Here is a 16,164-nt window from a genome sequence, read left to right as displayed (position 1 = left end):
AGTTACCGCCGTTCTGATATCCAAAAGTTATTTCTGGCTGTATGTAATAACATAAACTTTCTGGGCTAACAATGTAAGAAATAACAGACAAAAAAACGAAATAGTACAAAGTTGCTTAAGAGCTAGAAGCAGAGCTGCCATGTCTGTCGGCGCCATCTTGTCTCTTCGCCCTAAAAATGGGAGTCGTTGTCCACAAAGTGGCACAGTAGTCTGTCTAGCTCCCACCTATCCTTTCTTTGGATTGGTGGATACATCTCATTATTGTAATCCATTTTTAAATATTTTCGATGAGGGTTGTTGACGTCAACTTCCTGTATTCAATGGAGAGAGATGCTATGCTACTAGCCTCATGCCATGAATATGCATAACCATCTCGAGACAACTCCGATGTAGTGTTTTTTTCTCACGTGTCCTACTTATATCAGTACACTTGTTACAATTTAAGAATTATGAAACTTGTATTTAATCAAATAAACAAAACTTGTCTGATTGAGCCCCACAGTGGAGGTGTCATAATACACATAAATCTTAGTGGTCAAACGGAAATGTTCCAGTCATTTTAAAATAAGGGCTATGTTTCATGTAGGCTTACCCTGGCATGACATTTTGTTAACCATGTAAATCTCTCTTGGACAAGGACACTTCTATCAATACATTTGGCTCTATTTAGTCTCAGATTCCAAAATTCTAATTAGCATTAATGTAGACATCTTGCAAAACTACAAATCCCTGCAAGCTCCTACACGTCATCTCTAGCTGACACCTTTGCTAACAGGTATTGTGTCAATTTAAAACTTGCACAAGAAAGTTCACAGAATTGTCCATTTAAAGTAATGTAGGATACAGGCCAATATATTGATAAAAGTAACCTTGTCCTAGAGAGATTTACACGATTATCAAAACGTCACACCAGGGTAAGCCTACACAAAACACAGCACTTATTTTACTTGTTTCTAAAATCCCCTATGGGAAAAATGAATGGTGGAAAAATTATTGGAACCATTTCCCTGTTTGACCGCCAGATTATATGGTAATTATGGCTCATACTGTGGTACCCTATTGACCTCCATACAAAAACTCCATGCTTGGAGGGAGACAGATAGATTTTCTACCGAGTTGGGCCTCTCTCTTCCTCTTTGGTTTAGCTAATGTTCCACTCCTTGTACTCCATGCTCGCATCAACCCTCAGCTAATGTTGAGGGGATTTTAAGTGCTTCCTCATGCGGTATTCTAGTGGCATTGTCGGTTATTATTTAGTAAGGGAAAAATGTATTACTTTTGAAATAGACAAGGGATCAATGACCTTTGTGTGCTCATATTGGTCATTGAAAAGAACTGTCAGTGCGCGGATTCGATTATGCTGAGCCGCGGGGCACCGGGCAAGAGCGGGGTGGGAGGATCGCCGTCTCAAATCGAGCAGTAATCTGTGCTGCTCGGTCATTTTGCCAAGAAGGAAGCATCGTGCATAGTCCAAAAACATACATCTCTTTTCCATTAAGTAAATGTTTGAATTGTCTAACAATTTTTCATTGGAAAGGTAGATAAAGCGTTGTTATTTAAAGCAAACACTTTTGCATGGGAACCCCAGAATCCTACTAATTGCTACACGTACTTAATTACATCACTTTTGTTTGGAGCCGACTTCGCCGAATGCAATTAACTTTCAACCGATGCAAAACATGCCTACACGGGCACGTGAGATCAATCGAACACCCTCATTTTGGTAGTAGAGTATGCCTAGCGTGGCTACTCTCATTGGCTGTTGGTCCCGCCTCATTTTCGGTTTTCTGGATGTTCATTGCTCAAACTAGACAGCCATCGTGTTTACTGCCGACGTCATCTAGGCGCTGGAACTCGGTAATGATGTTGTGGTTATCCATGCCTCTCATTCAGTGCTTGTGTCTGAAGATATCCTTTTGACCAGTCTGGCTCGCATGGAGTTGCGCGCTGACGGCAACCGTGGAGATGTCGGAGATTAAAGGTAAAGATGAGGAGCCTTTGGAAGGCGACGGTGACTACGAAAGTTTACCACCTCATGCCTCATTGACAATCCACATGACAGCAGGAGCAGTGGCTGGAATCCTGGAGCACACGGTGATGTACCCCGTGGACTCTGTCAAGGTAGGTGAGCTAGCTACCGCATGAACCAAGTGATGACTCAATGACCCATTTCATTCGCATCATTATGCATTTCTGCTTTCCAGCCCACCAACAAGCAGAGGAGGAAATAACCTTACCAGATTTGCTTGTGTGAAAACTAGCTATTTGGCTAGCTAGCTGCTAACTAGCCAGCTAACTAACGTTATGAGACATGCAAGACACTGTTGCTAGCATATGTGAAATCCTCCCTGTCTCCCTGAAAATACTCACCCTGTTAACGAAACATGCTATTGGACGTTTCCAGTAAGCTATTCAGCCGCACACTTAGCTACAGTTGCTAGTTAGGTAACGTATAACAGTTAGCTTGTTTGCTAAAACTTTCAAATCCAACAACCATCAAGTACTGGTTAACGCCTGCACATGTTGAGATAGCTCTCTGACATTAACCACACAGTGCCCATTTGTTCTATATAATTCTTTATCGTACCCACAACCGACCTTCTTATTAAACTAGTTGTCAGGCAATTGAGGAAAACAGGTGAAGGTCAAAAGCTGTCAAACGGGCTCAAATTTAGGTGGCTTTGGGGGAAAGGTGTTCCTAAAGGAACTGGACAACTGTAGTTAGTGGTCAATATTATTTTTCATGTTAAATATACAAAACCAAGTGGTTTAGTCCTGGGCTGGACTAGTCAGGGCTGAAGGGCATGTAGGTAGCCTATAGTAAGACATATAAGTAATGAGTAAGTGGTTGTGAACTTTGTTCCCTGCTATGCCCCCTTTCATTGCATACCGGTAGTTATTGTTTTCCAGCTCATTCAGTGAAGTTCATTCATACACGTTTATCAAGTACATTGCTGGATAGCCCTGTCTACATAAACACTTGACTTGACACATCAACAGAATAAAGTTTGCGGCAAAAAAGGTATATAACTTTTTATCTTAATCACACCATTAGAATGAGACAATCTGACATGGAGCCAAACTAGGTTGTGTGTCTATTCAACAGGGTTACACAAGCCATTGTCGCCACTTCCTCAGTAGCTGCCAGGATCTGGTGTTGGACCTTTCACGCTGTCCATCTTACAGCTCAAGGTTTAAGAGCCAGACTTGAAAATAAAAGAGAGCCGCACACTCTAGGAGCTCAGATGCAAAAATATTTAATTTACCAACGTTTCGACAGGCAAGCTGTCTTCATCAGGGTACAATCACAGACACTGCGGGATGACTCGTTTATATATAGTGTCAAGACACACAGGTGTCTGTAATCATGGCCAAGAGTGGCCTAATATCATTGGTTAATTTCTCATATTAAAATGGCATAGAAAGAGCAACATACAATAAATACAAATGGATAGCATACGATCATAGACTCACTAAAGACCACACAAGCCTACAAACAACCACAATGGCAAAGTCACAACAAACACAACAATCACAAGAATGGCTTCAGATCAAAGTCCACGTTAAGACCGAAGGGAGCAAGGGTCTGCGTTTAGATTAGAGACGCAAAAACCGTAATGTATCGGCGTAGCGGGACAAGAAAGCAATAAAGAGGGTGACGGCAAAAGCATGCCAGCACGAGGGTATGCGCTGCTATGGTTATTTCAGTAAACAATGAGTGCAAATCAACATCTTAGAAAACAATGCTATGGCAAAATATGATGTATTCAAACTTTGGCGGCAATGTCCGTCTACTGTGGAGGCTGACAGCATTCACCGCCAGTCTCAATGGCATTCACCGTCATGCTCTCATTGAAAACAATGACATCGGGTTTGCCGTCTACCGTGAAGCGTTAGGCCTAAAAGTTTAGTGACTACTGACAAGGAAAATAACCCTGACAACTATGATGCAGCTCATCACTTCAATTGTTTGTCATTGGGCTAGGCCAATTCAGTGGCTGCATAAGACATTACTCATACTCTATAAAAACATTATGAGAAGAAAGATGGTACCAGGGTGATTTCCCCGCTTAGGAGACCCAAGACACAGCAGAGAAAACTATTTACTGAATCTCTGTAAAATTAAGAAACAATAACTTAGTTGTTGATGTCCCTGTGATAAGGATTGCCAGTGCAGGATAAACACAGGCTACATTAATTCATAAAACAATAACCCATGTGCTTTTCAGGAGCCTACATTACTGATCTAACCTTTTATTTATGAGGGAGTTGCAGGGAGTTACCTATACGGCCCTCTGTACTACTTCCAGAAGTGTCGGGTGTTATTTTCATGTCCCAGCGTGGAAGTGTTTCGAATTATTCACTTGCAGAAAAATGTTGTGCGCACTATCCCCCTCTTATACAAGCTGATTAGCAAACAGCTTGTGCCAGCCATGGGATGCACTCATGAAATGCATTTACACACATGCTATGAGCACATATTTAGTCATGATTCTCCCCAATTTCGTGGTATCCAATTGGTAGTTAGTCTTGTCCCATCGCTGCAACTCCCGTACGGACTCAGGAGAGGCGACGGTCGAGAGCCGCGCGTCCTCCAAAACACAACCCGCCAAGCTGCACTGCTTCTTGACACAATGCCTGCTTAACCCGGAAGCCAGCCGCACCAATGTGTCGGAGGAAACACCATGCACCTGGCGACCGTGTCAGTGTGCATGCGCCCGGTCCGTCACAGGAGTCGCTAGAACGCAATGGGACAAGGGCATCCCGGCCGGCCTAACCCTCCCCTATCTCGGACGACGCTGGGCCAATTGTTCACTGCCTCATGGGTCTCCTCGTTGTGGCCGACTGCGACACAGCCTGGATTTTCGACCGCTCCACCACTCGGAAGGAATTAGTCATGACTTTTAATGTAATAGAAACAAAACACATAGACATCCCCAGCAATCTGAAGACTATGTTCTGGTCTCCCAGTTTTATCATGGTAGGGTGACCTTTTAACCCCTACAGTGTGTGAGGTTTCTCAGGCTTCTGAAGTTAGCTTGCTACTGATGAAGTCACTCCCTTCTGAACAACTAAAGCAGCTGTGTTACACAGAAACAGGGATTCCCTGCCCCATGTCTAAACTACAAACTCCATACATTGTCATGGAACAGTGTAAAAGAACAGCATGTCTTATGCCTCCCATAGAGCCCAGATTAATTTTGCTCCTTCCAGACCTGCTTTTCACTCCTGCCCAAAACAACCAGGATGAGCTGGTGTGATTTTTCCACTCCAGTGCCAAATGGGTCCTTTTTCCCCCCTTGCCAGTAGGAAGGGTGAACGTAATTAATTTCTTTACAAAAATATTGTGTAATAAAGAGTTAATTGAAAAAATTAGAGTTTCAGTTGGATGTATTGGAGATTACTTTACAGTTAGCCTAACCCTAGATCCTGGTAGCATATATTTACTAATAGTTTTATTACTCTGTCATCTCCAAAGGGTGTGTTTTATCATTTTTTTTATTTATCTACTTCTTGTATGTCTTAATCCTATCAGGAATGCATCTCCTGGTGGTAAACTAAGATCGATGGCAGTAGAACAATGCAAACAAATGAGTCATTGCGTGTTATGCAGCAGATTTATTTGATATATGTTATACTGTTGGCCTAAATATGAGTTATTACATTGTTGGAGATTTTACATTAGTTGCTTGTTGGAAAAGGTGAGAAAATAAACCAAATGAAGTAAGGTCAACAAGTTTGTCTAATATTCAATCAATAGGCTAGTTTCCTGGTTCTTTGGCACTGCACAGCCAGAAAGAGTAGCCATTTTAATAGCCTGAGGCATTGTACCGTCACTGTGAGACCCGCCAATCGGGATAAAGCTAGCTCTGTTTTGTCAAGTGGACTGAGTGCAGACGGAGGCAGGCAAAGTCTCTCTGCAAGGCTGAGCCCAGAAGTACCGAATGAGCCTAGAGTATCAAAAAGTAAGATGTTTGACAGCACAGTCTCATTCTGTACACTTCCTTCACCACTTTGTGATTGCTCAATTTTGTATGTCTCACTTCATTAGTGCTTAAGAGGGAACAGGACACTTTACTAATCACTTAAAGTAGGCTCTGAAAGAGGATGTCCAACATGTATCAGTATTACAGATCTGAGATCACAATAATCACTGATCTGGCTTTCAAGTCTCTTTAAAAATATCAATTTGGTTATATTTTTTTAAACCAGAACCATGCACATTCACTAATAATGACTAATGCCTTGATCACACCGATTAGCGTCATTGCGCAAGATAGTACACAGTATCATCTGGATATGTGCCGCAGAAGTTCAACATTCACCTTCCACCATTTCTGTCAAGCCGTCTATGCATACAGTTTGACACACACGTTCGATAAATCCAACGTATGCACCACACAGGACGCACTGCCTCTGCAACGCAATGCTGCAAGGCAAACGCAGCGTTCCATTGGAAATGAATGTACTTCTGGTGTACCAAAATGCAATAACGCTGTCGGTGTGATTGAGGCGTAACTTCTTGTAGCTGGCATTATAGAAAATTAACACAGGTCTCATAAACAGGTCTCATAAACAATCTCTCAAGCACAAGCCTATGTGCTAGTGAGTCGCAACATAGGCCCAATCTTTATATTTCAAGTTTAGCCAACTTGTATCTATTTCCTAGCTAACAGGGTAGAACAGTTGAATTGTTATGCACACACCCTTCTGTCCATCTCCAACTGTTTAAACAGCATGCTAGCTTGTCCACTTTGTTCAGATGTTGAAATCAAGGAGCCTACCCCTTTTCTCAAAATGAGAACAAATTGCCAATTCCTTATATAATTTTGTTTTATGCTTATTGCATTAAAACACACACTTGACAGCCAGTATAACAGTCTTTGGCAAAAACATGCTGCTGGCCGTACATGGTACAACAAACTGAATTAATTTGCCAGAATCAATGTTCATTGATACCTCCCCTCTTTTAGTAGTGTATGCACGCAATTTCAGTTGAGAGACATAAAAAGTGTAACTTCTCTATTACAGTAAAATGTCTCAATATGACTGATTCTGTTGGACCAAACCTCAAATGCAAATAGCGAGTTGTCAGAGAGGAGGAAGTGATCTTTGTTGTTGTGAGTGGCAGGGGGAGGGGCTTGATGTGTGTAATTGGAAGGTGCATCCAGCCTACAGTCATTGCACGCAGCACAGAAAGAGATGAGACCAGAAAGACATGAGAACAAGCAGACCTAAACGCTCATAAAACTGAAAATAAAAAGTACATTGATTCTTGCGATACAGGCATTAGAAATATTGCGCAAAAACATTTGAATTCAAAACAATTCAAAACATCGCCCAGCCTTACATCAGAATCATTTTTATTCGCCAAGTACATTTATACACCGTGGTGGAAAAAGTACTTGTCATTGTCATACTTGAGTAAAAGTAAAGATGCCTTCATAGAAATTGACTCAAATAAAAGTGAGTCACCCAGTAAAATACTACTTGAGTAAAAGTCTAAGTATTTGGTTTCAAAAGTAAATGGCATTGCTAAAATGTACTTAAGTATAAAAAGCAGCACCATTTTTATTTTTTATTTATGGATAGCCAGGGGCACACTCCAACACTCAGACATCATTTGCAAACTAAGCATGTGTGTTTGAGTCCGTCAGATCAGAGGCCGTACGAGGTGTTCTCTTGATAAGTGCATGAATTGGACCCAATTCCCTGTACTGCTAAGCATTCAAAATGTAACGAGTACTTTTGGGTGTCAGGGAAAATGTGAGTAAAAAGTAAATTAATTTTCTTTAGCAATGTAGTAAAGTAAAAGTTGCCAAAAATATAAATAGTAAAGTACATAAACATCTACTTAAGTATTACTTTAAAGTATTTTTACTGAAGTACTTTACACCACTGTATAAACACACACAGAATATGCCTTAGTGAGAAGATATACTGCCTAGTGTTTTGACTTCGATACCAAGTTTAGTATCACATTACTCGATACTGTCACGATACTCAATACCAAAACAATACAAAAACAATACCACAAAAAAATACGTATTTAGCAAAAGTCACAGAATGGCACTTGATCCAGACAGATATAAACTCAGATACTGCGCTGTAAAATCAATGGGCATCTGAGTTCAATATCATTACATTTGAACATAATTTACATAATCTTAACACAGCCATGTAGGCATTAATTGAGTCAATTGTAAAAAAAAATATATATATATATTTTTACCAATCTAACTACAAAACAACAATGGTCATCATTTATTTGAATGGTAAATCTCTATTGATAAACTGGGTAAATCAAAATGTAGCCTAAGTCTATTCTCAATACAGGTCAATGCATATTATTCAATAGGAGTGTGTGTGAATGAGTTATTGAGCTTGTTTTGGCTGATTTCACGGGGATACCGATGAGAAACAATGCCTTCCATTTAGGACTTATGTTCTCTTAGCAGCTGCTAACATATTTTATTTGTACTGATTTTAAAAACATTTGCATTGAAGAAGCAATCTGTTTTCTAAAAGTGTGCGTGGTGTCTTTAAGAAATGAATGACTTCATTGCCAGTTGGGTCACATGCATTGGCATACTGTTATGTTCAGCTGGGAACTGTTTTCTTTCATTAATTCGTCTGGTGGTCAAACCAAGAGTGGTAAAACAGTTTGGACAAACTTTCTCCCTTTCTTTCTTTCTCTCCTTTCTTTTCTTTCTTTCTTTAACACTTCAGTTAATGTCACCTCTCCCAGATCTTACTGACACCTACCAATGAGCCCTGTCTCTTTCCATTTACTGTAACCAGCTTCCTTACTCACTGAGCACCGACCAACACCGGACGTGCATGGTCGTTAAAGTTTGGTCTGGCCACTCTTGCCTTGATGGTAATAAAGACGGACCGGACTGGACCAAATCTGAACCTATCATTGATGAATGTTTCACAAGTTTGGACAGTACAGTGAGTAGAGTACAGTCAATACATTACATTGAAGTAAAGTACAGTGTACTGTGCTGTATTGTACTATGCTCTGCTGTGATGTCCAAACTTGTGAAACATGAGGAGTATGACCATATCCATAATTATGCATTTCTGTGAAGTACAGATCAGGGACCCATGATGTAATTCCGTTGCCACTTCCTTTACTGTAGTTCAATAGCCAAACTAGAATTTTTTTCAAAATCAAGGTGTCATGTCGTAGCTGAAACTCTGTTCTTTCTGCAGACATCTTTGAATCTTAATTCGGAGCAGATATTTACTAGTTTCTAAAACAAGAAGTGGTTCTCAACATTGACAGAGGGGTTGCATAAAAACCATAATTCTGTTCCCAGTTTGCACAATTCTTCCACTAAATTAGTTTGTTCATTTTTCAGTTGAAATTGTTAACAGTAGACCTTGTGCATAGAGTTGTATGGATGGTTAAACTTTGAAATCAATGGTTTTTGTTTGGCATACATTTATTTTTAAAGTAAAAAAAAAAAAAATAGAGTCAAAGCATAATTTCGTTACCGTGGAATTTCCCTCAGGGTCTCCACTGGCAGATGGAGTCCGATACTTTCAGCTTGGGTAAATTTGTGCTCTAGCTGGTCCGGAATGATTGTGTTGAAGGCTGAGCTAAAGTCCACAAATAATATCCTTACATATGTCCTTGGGTTGTCGAGGTAGTGAAGCCCATGTTGTCGGCGTTGTCCACAACAATGTTTTATATAGACTTTTCCCCAACCTAAATATGATGGACTGGCTGTGAATTCTGAAACATTTTAGGGCAGGCTACTCTCCCCCAAAATATTACAGTACTTACAGTAGTTAGTTCTATTTCTCGTGTGCTTTTGTTCTACTTTACTTTTTTGTTGATAGCACTACTGATATTCATTACTGCATTATTGGGAACGAGCAAGCAAAGGCATTTCACTGTACTTGTGCACGTGACAATAGAAACTTGATACAAAGGCCTACTTCAATGTAAAAGATCAGCTGTTTAATTTGGACTGTGTACCAGTATTATAAACCACCCTGCATATGATATTGCAAAACCTGAAATACATACAGCCTATTTATTTACTAGGCTAATAGGTCCAATTTAAATGAGAGATGCCCATGGTAATTTCTTGTATGGCTCCTACAGGAATATGAACCCATCACGGCCAGAAAAGGTGAGGAATATATTCTGCAGTGGTTATGAAACAAAATAAATAGGAAAAAGATTCCTATGTCTAATTATATGGTTCTTGTGTAATTATTTTAGATTCTAAAAAATAATAATTAAAAAGCATGAGCTGGCGCACACCCAGAGAAAATGATTTAGTGTAGACGTGCTGACTAATGGTGAATAAACTGTAAGCTATAAAAACAAAGATAGTCACACACTCCATGTATAAACTCCCAGTGATTTATTGGGTAAAACACAAACGTTTCGGCATCACTGTGCCTTCTTCAGTGTAATGTCACGAATGCTTGAACCAGGTTATGTGGACAAAACAGTGCAATTAGTGAAACCAATGACAATAGTGAGGGTTGTCTTGTCATAATTATTAGGTTGATTAGAATTAATTGTGAAACTGTTAAAAGACAATAGTTTAAAGCATATTGAATATATTAGGCCATTGTTAGCATAAGTGACCCCAAACTTTTGAAAGGTAGTATAAATAAATAAATAAAAATACGTATGTAAAAAAATATATGTATATATGAAATTGGAAACAATTTTTTATATTTTTTTAATGAAATTTATATTTTTTTAATGAAATATATATGAAATTTCATATATACATATATTTTTTTACATATCTTTTGGTTCAACCATAATGCATAATAAGCATCATCAACAGGGGGAATATATTGGGTGTACGCTGATAAGCTGTAGAAAGAATATATTCATATTTAAGACTTGTTCATAGAAAATATATTTGTTCATAAGAAGGGCCTGAGATCAAAGTTAATATTCAGACTGCTAGGGGTCAATTATTTAAAAGAAGGATACCCAGTAGGCTTCTCTCTGTAGGAGTAGGATCTGGATTTTTATTTATTTATTTATACTACCTTTCAAAAGTTTGGGGTCACTTAGAAATGTCCTTGTTTTCCATGAAAACATACATGACATGAGTTGCAAAATGAAAAGGAAATATAGTCAAGATGTTGACAAGGTTATAAATAATTATTTTTAATTGAGATAATTGTGTCCTTCAAACTTTGCTTTCGTCAAAGAATCCTCCATTTGCAGCAATTACAGCATTGCAGACCTTTGGCATTCTAGTTGTCAATTTGTTGAGGTAATCTGAAGACATTTCACCCCATGCTTCCTGAAGCACCTCCCACAAATTGGATTGGCTTGATGGGCACTTCTTACGTACCATATGGTCAAGCTGCTCCCACAGCAGCTCAATAGTGTTGCGATCCGGTGACTGTGCTGGACAGAATACCAGCTGACTGCTTCTTCCCTAAATAGTTATTGCGTAGTTTGGAGCTGTGCTTTGGGTCATTGGCCTGTTGTAGGAAGGCCAGCATCCCGGAGTCGCCTCTTCACTGTTGACGTTGAGACTGGTGTTTTGCCGGTACTATTTAATGAAGCTGCCAGTTGAGGACTTGAGGCGTCTGCTTCTCAAACTAGACACTAATGTACTTGTCCTCTTGCTCAGTTGTTCACCGGGGCCTCCCAATCCTCTTTCTATTCTGGTTAGGGCCAGTTTGCGTTCTGTGAAGGGAGTAGTACACAGCGTTGTACGAGATCTTCAGTTTCTTGGCAATTTCTCGCATGCCACCCGTTAAATAAAATACGGAACGGTCCGTATTTCACTGAAAGAATAAACGTCTTGTTTTCGAGATGATAGTTTCCGGATTCGACCATATTAATGACCAAAGGCTCATATTTCTGTGTGTTATTATGTTATAACTAACTCTATGATTTAATAGAGCAGTCTGACTGAGCGGTGGTAGGCAGCAGCAGGCTCGTAAGCATTCATTCAAACAGCACTTTCCTGCGTTTTGCCAGAAGTTCTTCGCTGTGCTTCAAGCCTATCAACTCCAAAGATTAGGCTGGTGTAACTGATGTGAAATGGCTAGCTAGTTAGCGGGGTGCGCGCTAATAGCGTTTCAAAAGTCTCTCGCTCTGAGACTTGGAGTAGTTATGCCCCTTGCTCTGCATGGGTAACGCTGCTTCGAGGGTGGCTGTTGTCTTTGTGTTCCTGGTTCGAGCCCAGGTAGGAGCGAGGAGAGGGATGGAAGCTATAGTGTTACACTGGCAATACTAAAGTGCCTATAAGAACATCCGATAGTCAAAGGTTAATGAAATACAAATGGTATAGAGAGAAATAGTCCTATAATAACTACAACCTAAAACCTCTTACCTTGGAATATTGAATACTCATGTTAAAAGGAAGCACCAGCTTTCATATGTTCTCATGTTCTGAGCAAGGAACTTAAACGTTAGCTTTCTTACATGGCACATATTGCACTTTTACTTTCTTCTCCAACACTTTGTTTTTTGCATTATTTAAACCAAATTGAACATGTTTATTTATTTGAGGCTAAATTGATTTTTATGTATTATATTAAGTTAAAATAAGTGTTCATTCAGTATTGTTGTAATTGTCATTATAACAAATAAAATAAAAAAACGGCAGAATAATCGGTATTGGCTTTTTTTGGTCCTCCAATAATCGGTATCGGTGTTGAAAAATCATATTCGGTCGACCTCTACTCTAGAGCAAAACTGCAAAATAGATGGAATTACTTGGATTAGGATGCTGAGATAATAGCATAATAGGGAGGTAAACTACAGACATGCAGTTGGCCTATTGCTGGTAAATAAGGGACGAATCTTAACTTGCTCAAGGATTAGGTTTAAATCAAATAAAATTTTATTTGTCACATCCACATGGTTAGCAGATGTTAATGCGAGTATAGCGAAATGCTTGTGCTTCTAGTTCCGACAATGCAGTAATAACTAGAGGTCGACCGATTAATCGGAATGGCCGATTTCAAGTTTTCATAACAATCGGTATTTTGGGCGCCGATTTGCCGTTTTTTATTTTTATATATATATATATATATATATATATATATATATATATATATATATATATATACATACAGTGAGGGGAAAAAAGTATTTGATCCCCTGCTGATTTTGTACGTTTGCCCACTGACAGAAATGATCAGTCTATAATTTTAATGGTAGGTTTATTTGAACAGTGAGAGACAGAATAACAACAAAAATATCCAGAAAAACGCATGTCAAAAATGTTATAAATTGATTTGCATTTTAATGAGGGAAATAAGTATTTGACCCCCTCTCAATCAGAAAGATTTCTGGCTCCCAGGTGTCTTTCATACAGGTAACGAGCTGAGATTAGGAGCACACTCTTAAAGGGAGTGCTCCTAATCTCAGTTTCTTACCTGTATAAAAGACACCTGTCCACAGAAGCAATCAATCAATCAGATTCCAAACTCTCCACCATGGCCAAGACCAAAGAGCTCTCCAAGGATGTCAGGGACAAGATTGTAGATCTACACAAGGCTGGAATGGGCTACAAGACCATTGCCAAGCAGCTTGGTGAGAAGGTGACAACAGTTGGTGCGATTATTCGCAAATGGAAGAAACACAAAAGAACTGTCAATCTCCCTTGGCCTAGGGCTCCATGCAAGATCTCACCTCGTGGAGTTGCAATGATCATGAGAATGGTGAGGAATCAGCCCAGAACTACACAGGAGGATCTTGTCAATGATATCAAGGCAGCTGGGACCATAGTCACCAAGAAAACAATTGGTAACACACTACGCCGTGAAGGACTGAAATCCTGCAGCGCCCGCAAGGTCCCCCTGCTCAAGAAAGCACATATACATGCCCGTCTGAAGTTTGCCAATGAACATCTGAATGATTCAGAGGACAACTGGGTGAACGTGTTGTGGTCAGACGAGACCAAAATGGAGTTCTTTGGCATCAACTCAACTTGTCGTGTTTGGAGGAGGAGGAATGCTGCCTATGACCCCAAGAAACCATCCCCACCGTCAAACATGGAGGTGGAAACATTATGCTTTGGGGGTGTTTTTCTGCTAAGGGGACAGGACAACTTCACCGCATCAAAGGGACGATGGACGGGGCCATGTACCGTCAAATCTTGGGTGAAAACCTCCTTCCCTCAGCCAGGGTATTGAAAATGGGTCGTGGATGGGTATTCCAGCATGACAATGACCCAAAACACACGGCCAAGGCAACAAAGGAGTGGCTCAAGAAAAAGCACATTAAGGTCCTGGAGTGGCCTAGCCAGTCTCCAGACCTTAATCCCATAAAAAATCTGTGGAGGGAGCTGAAGGTTCGAGTTGCCAAACGTCAGCCTCTAAACCTTAATGACTTGAAGAAGATCTGCAAAGAGGAGTGGGACAAAATCCCTCCTGAGATGTGTGCAAACCTGGTGGCCAACTACAAGAAACATCTGACCTCTGTGATTGCCAACAAGGGTTTTGCCACCAAGTACTAAGTCATGTTTTGCAGAGGGGTCAAATACTTATTTCCCTCATTAAAATGCAAATCAATTTATACAATTTTTGACATGCGTTTTTCTGGATTTTTTTGTTGATATTCTGTCTCTCACTGTTCAAATAAACCTACCATTAAAATTACAGACTGATCATTTCAATGTCAGTGGGCAAACGAACAAAATCAGCAGGGGATCAAATACTTTTTTCCCTCACTGTATATATATATATATATATATATTTTTTTTTTTTACACCTTTATTTAATCTTTATTTAACTAGGCAAGTCAGTTAAGAACACATTCTTATTTTCAATGACGGCCTAGGAACGACAGATTTTTAACTTTGTCGGCTCGGGGGATCCAATCTTGCAACCTTACAGTTAACTAGTCCAATGCTCTAACACTGATTACATTGCACTCCACGAGGAGTCTGCCTGTGCCGCGAATGCAATAAGCTATGGTAAATTGCTAGCTAGCATTAAACTTATCTTATAAAAAACAATCAATCAATGACTGTCATTGCTCCAATATGTACTTAACCATAAACATCAATGCCTTTCTTAAAATCAATACACAAGTATATATTTTTTAAACCTGCATATTTAGCTAAAAGAAATCCAGGTTAGCAGGCAATATTAACCAGGTGAAATTGTGTCATTTCTCTTGCGTTCATTGCACGCAGAGTCAGGGTATATGCAACAGTTTGGAGCTGCCTGGCTCTTTGCGAACTAATTTGCCAGAATTTTACGTAATTATGACAACATTGAAGGTTGTGCAATGTAACAGGAATATTTAGACTCATGGATGCCACCCGTTAGATAAAATACGGAACGGAATAAACGTTTTGTTTTCGAGGTGATAGTTTCCGGATTAGTCAAAGGTATATGGTTTAGAGAGAAATAGTCGACGCGTTATAATTCCTGTAATAACTTGCGGCTGAACTTGACAGGGGTTCCTTCGTTATTTTACCGTTCATGTCTTCCATAGAGAATGTCTTGATCTACTTCAAATAAGGTCTGTTTCGTGCAGGCTTAAACCGCCTCGACGTTTTGATACACGTGTAAATCTCACTAGGATAAGGTAACGTTTGTCAACATACACTGCTCAAAAAAATAAAGGGAACACTTAAACAACACAATGTAACTCCAAGTCAATCACACTTCTGTGAAATCAAACTGTCCACTTAGGAAGCAACACTGATTGACAATACATTTCACATGCTGTTGTGCAAATGGAATAGACAAAAGGTGGAAATTATAGGCAATTAGCAAGACATAAAGGAGTGGTTCTGCAGGTGGTGACCACAGACCACTTCTCAGTTCCTATGCTTCCTGGCTGATGTTTTGGTCACTTTTGAATGCTGGCGGTGCTTTCACTCTAGTGGTAGCATGAGATGGAGTCTACAACCCACACAAGTGGCTCAGGTAGTGCAGTTCATCCAGGATGGCACATCAATGCGAGCTGTGGCAAGAAGGTTTGCTGTGTCTGTCAGCGTAGTGTCCAGAGCATGGAGGCGCTACCAGGAGACAGGCTAGTACATCAGGAGACGTGGAGGAGGCCGTAGGAGGGCAACAACCCAGCAGCAGGACCGCTACCTCCGCCTTTGTGCAAGGAGGAGCACTGCCAGAGCCCTGCAAAATGACCTCCAGCAGGCCACAAATGTGCATGTGTCTGCTCAAACGGTCAGAAACAGA

At 40.1% G+C, this 16,164-nt stretch overlaps 1 protein-coding gene across 1 annotated transcript in view; it reads left to right on the top strand.

Annotated features, from left to right (window-relative positions):
- Positions 1–1,840: 1,840 nt before the first annotated feature.
- Positions 1,841–16,164, top strand: part of LOC139576814 (mitoferrin-1-like) — a 31,353-nt gene continuing 17,029 nt past the window's right edge. Inside the window, exon 1 of the mRNA XM_071403317.1 lies at positions 1,841–2,121. Coding sequence (XP_071259418.1) covers positions 1,966–2,121 — 156 coding nt within the window. The 5' untranslated portion in view covers positions 1,841–1,965. The remainder of the gene's footprint in view (positions 2,122–16,164) is intronic.

This window comes from Salvelinus alpinus, chromosome 5, assembly GCF_045679555.1.
Source record: "Salvelinus alpinus chromosome 5, SLU_Salpinus.1, whole genome shotgun sequence".
NCBI lineage: Eukaryota > Metazoa > Chordata > Actinopteri > Salmoniformes > Salmonidae > Salvelinus > Salvelinus alpinus.
This window is presented reverse-complemented; position numbering and strand designations above follow the sequence as displayed.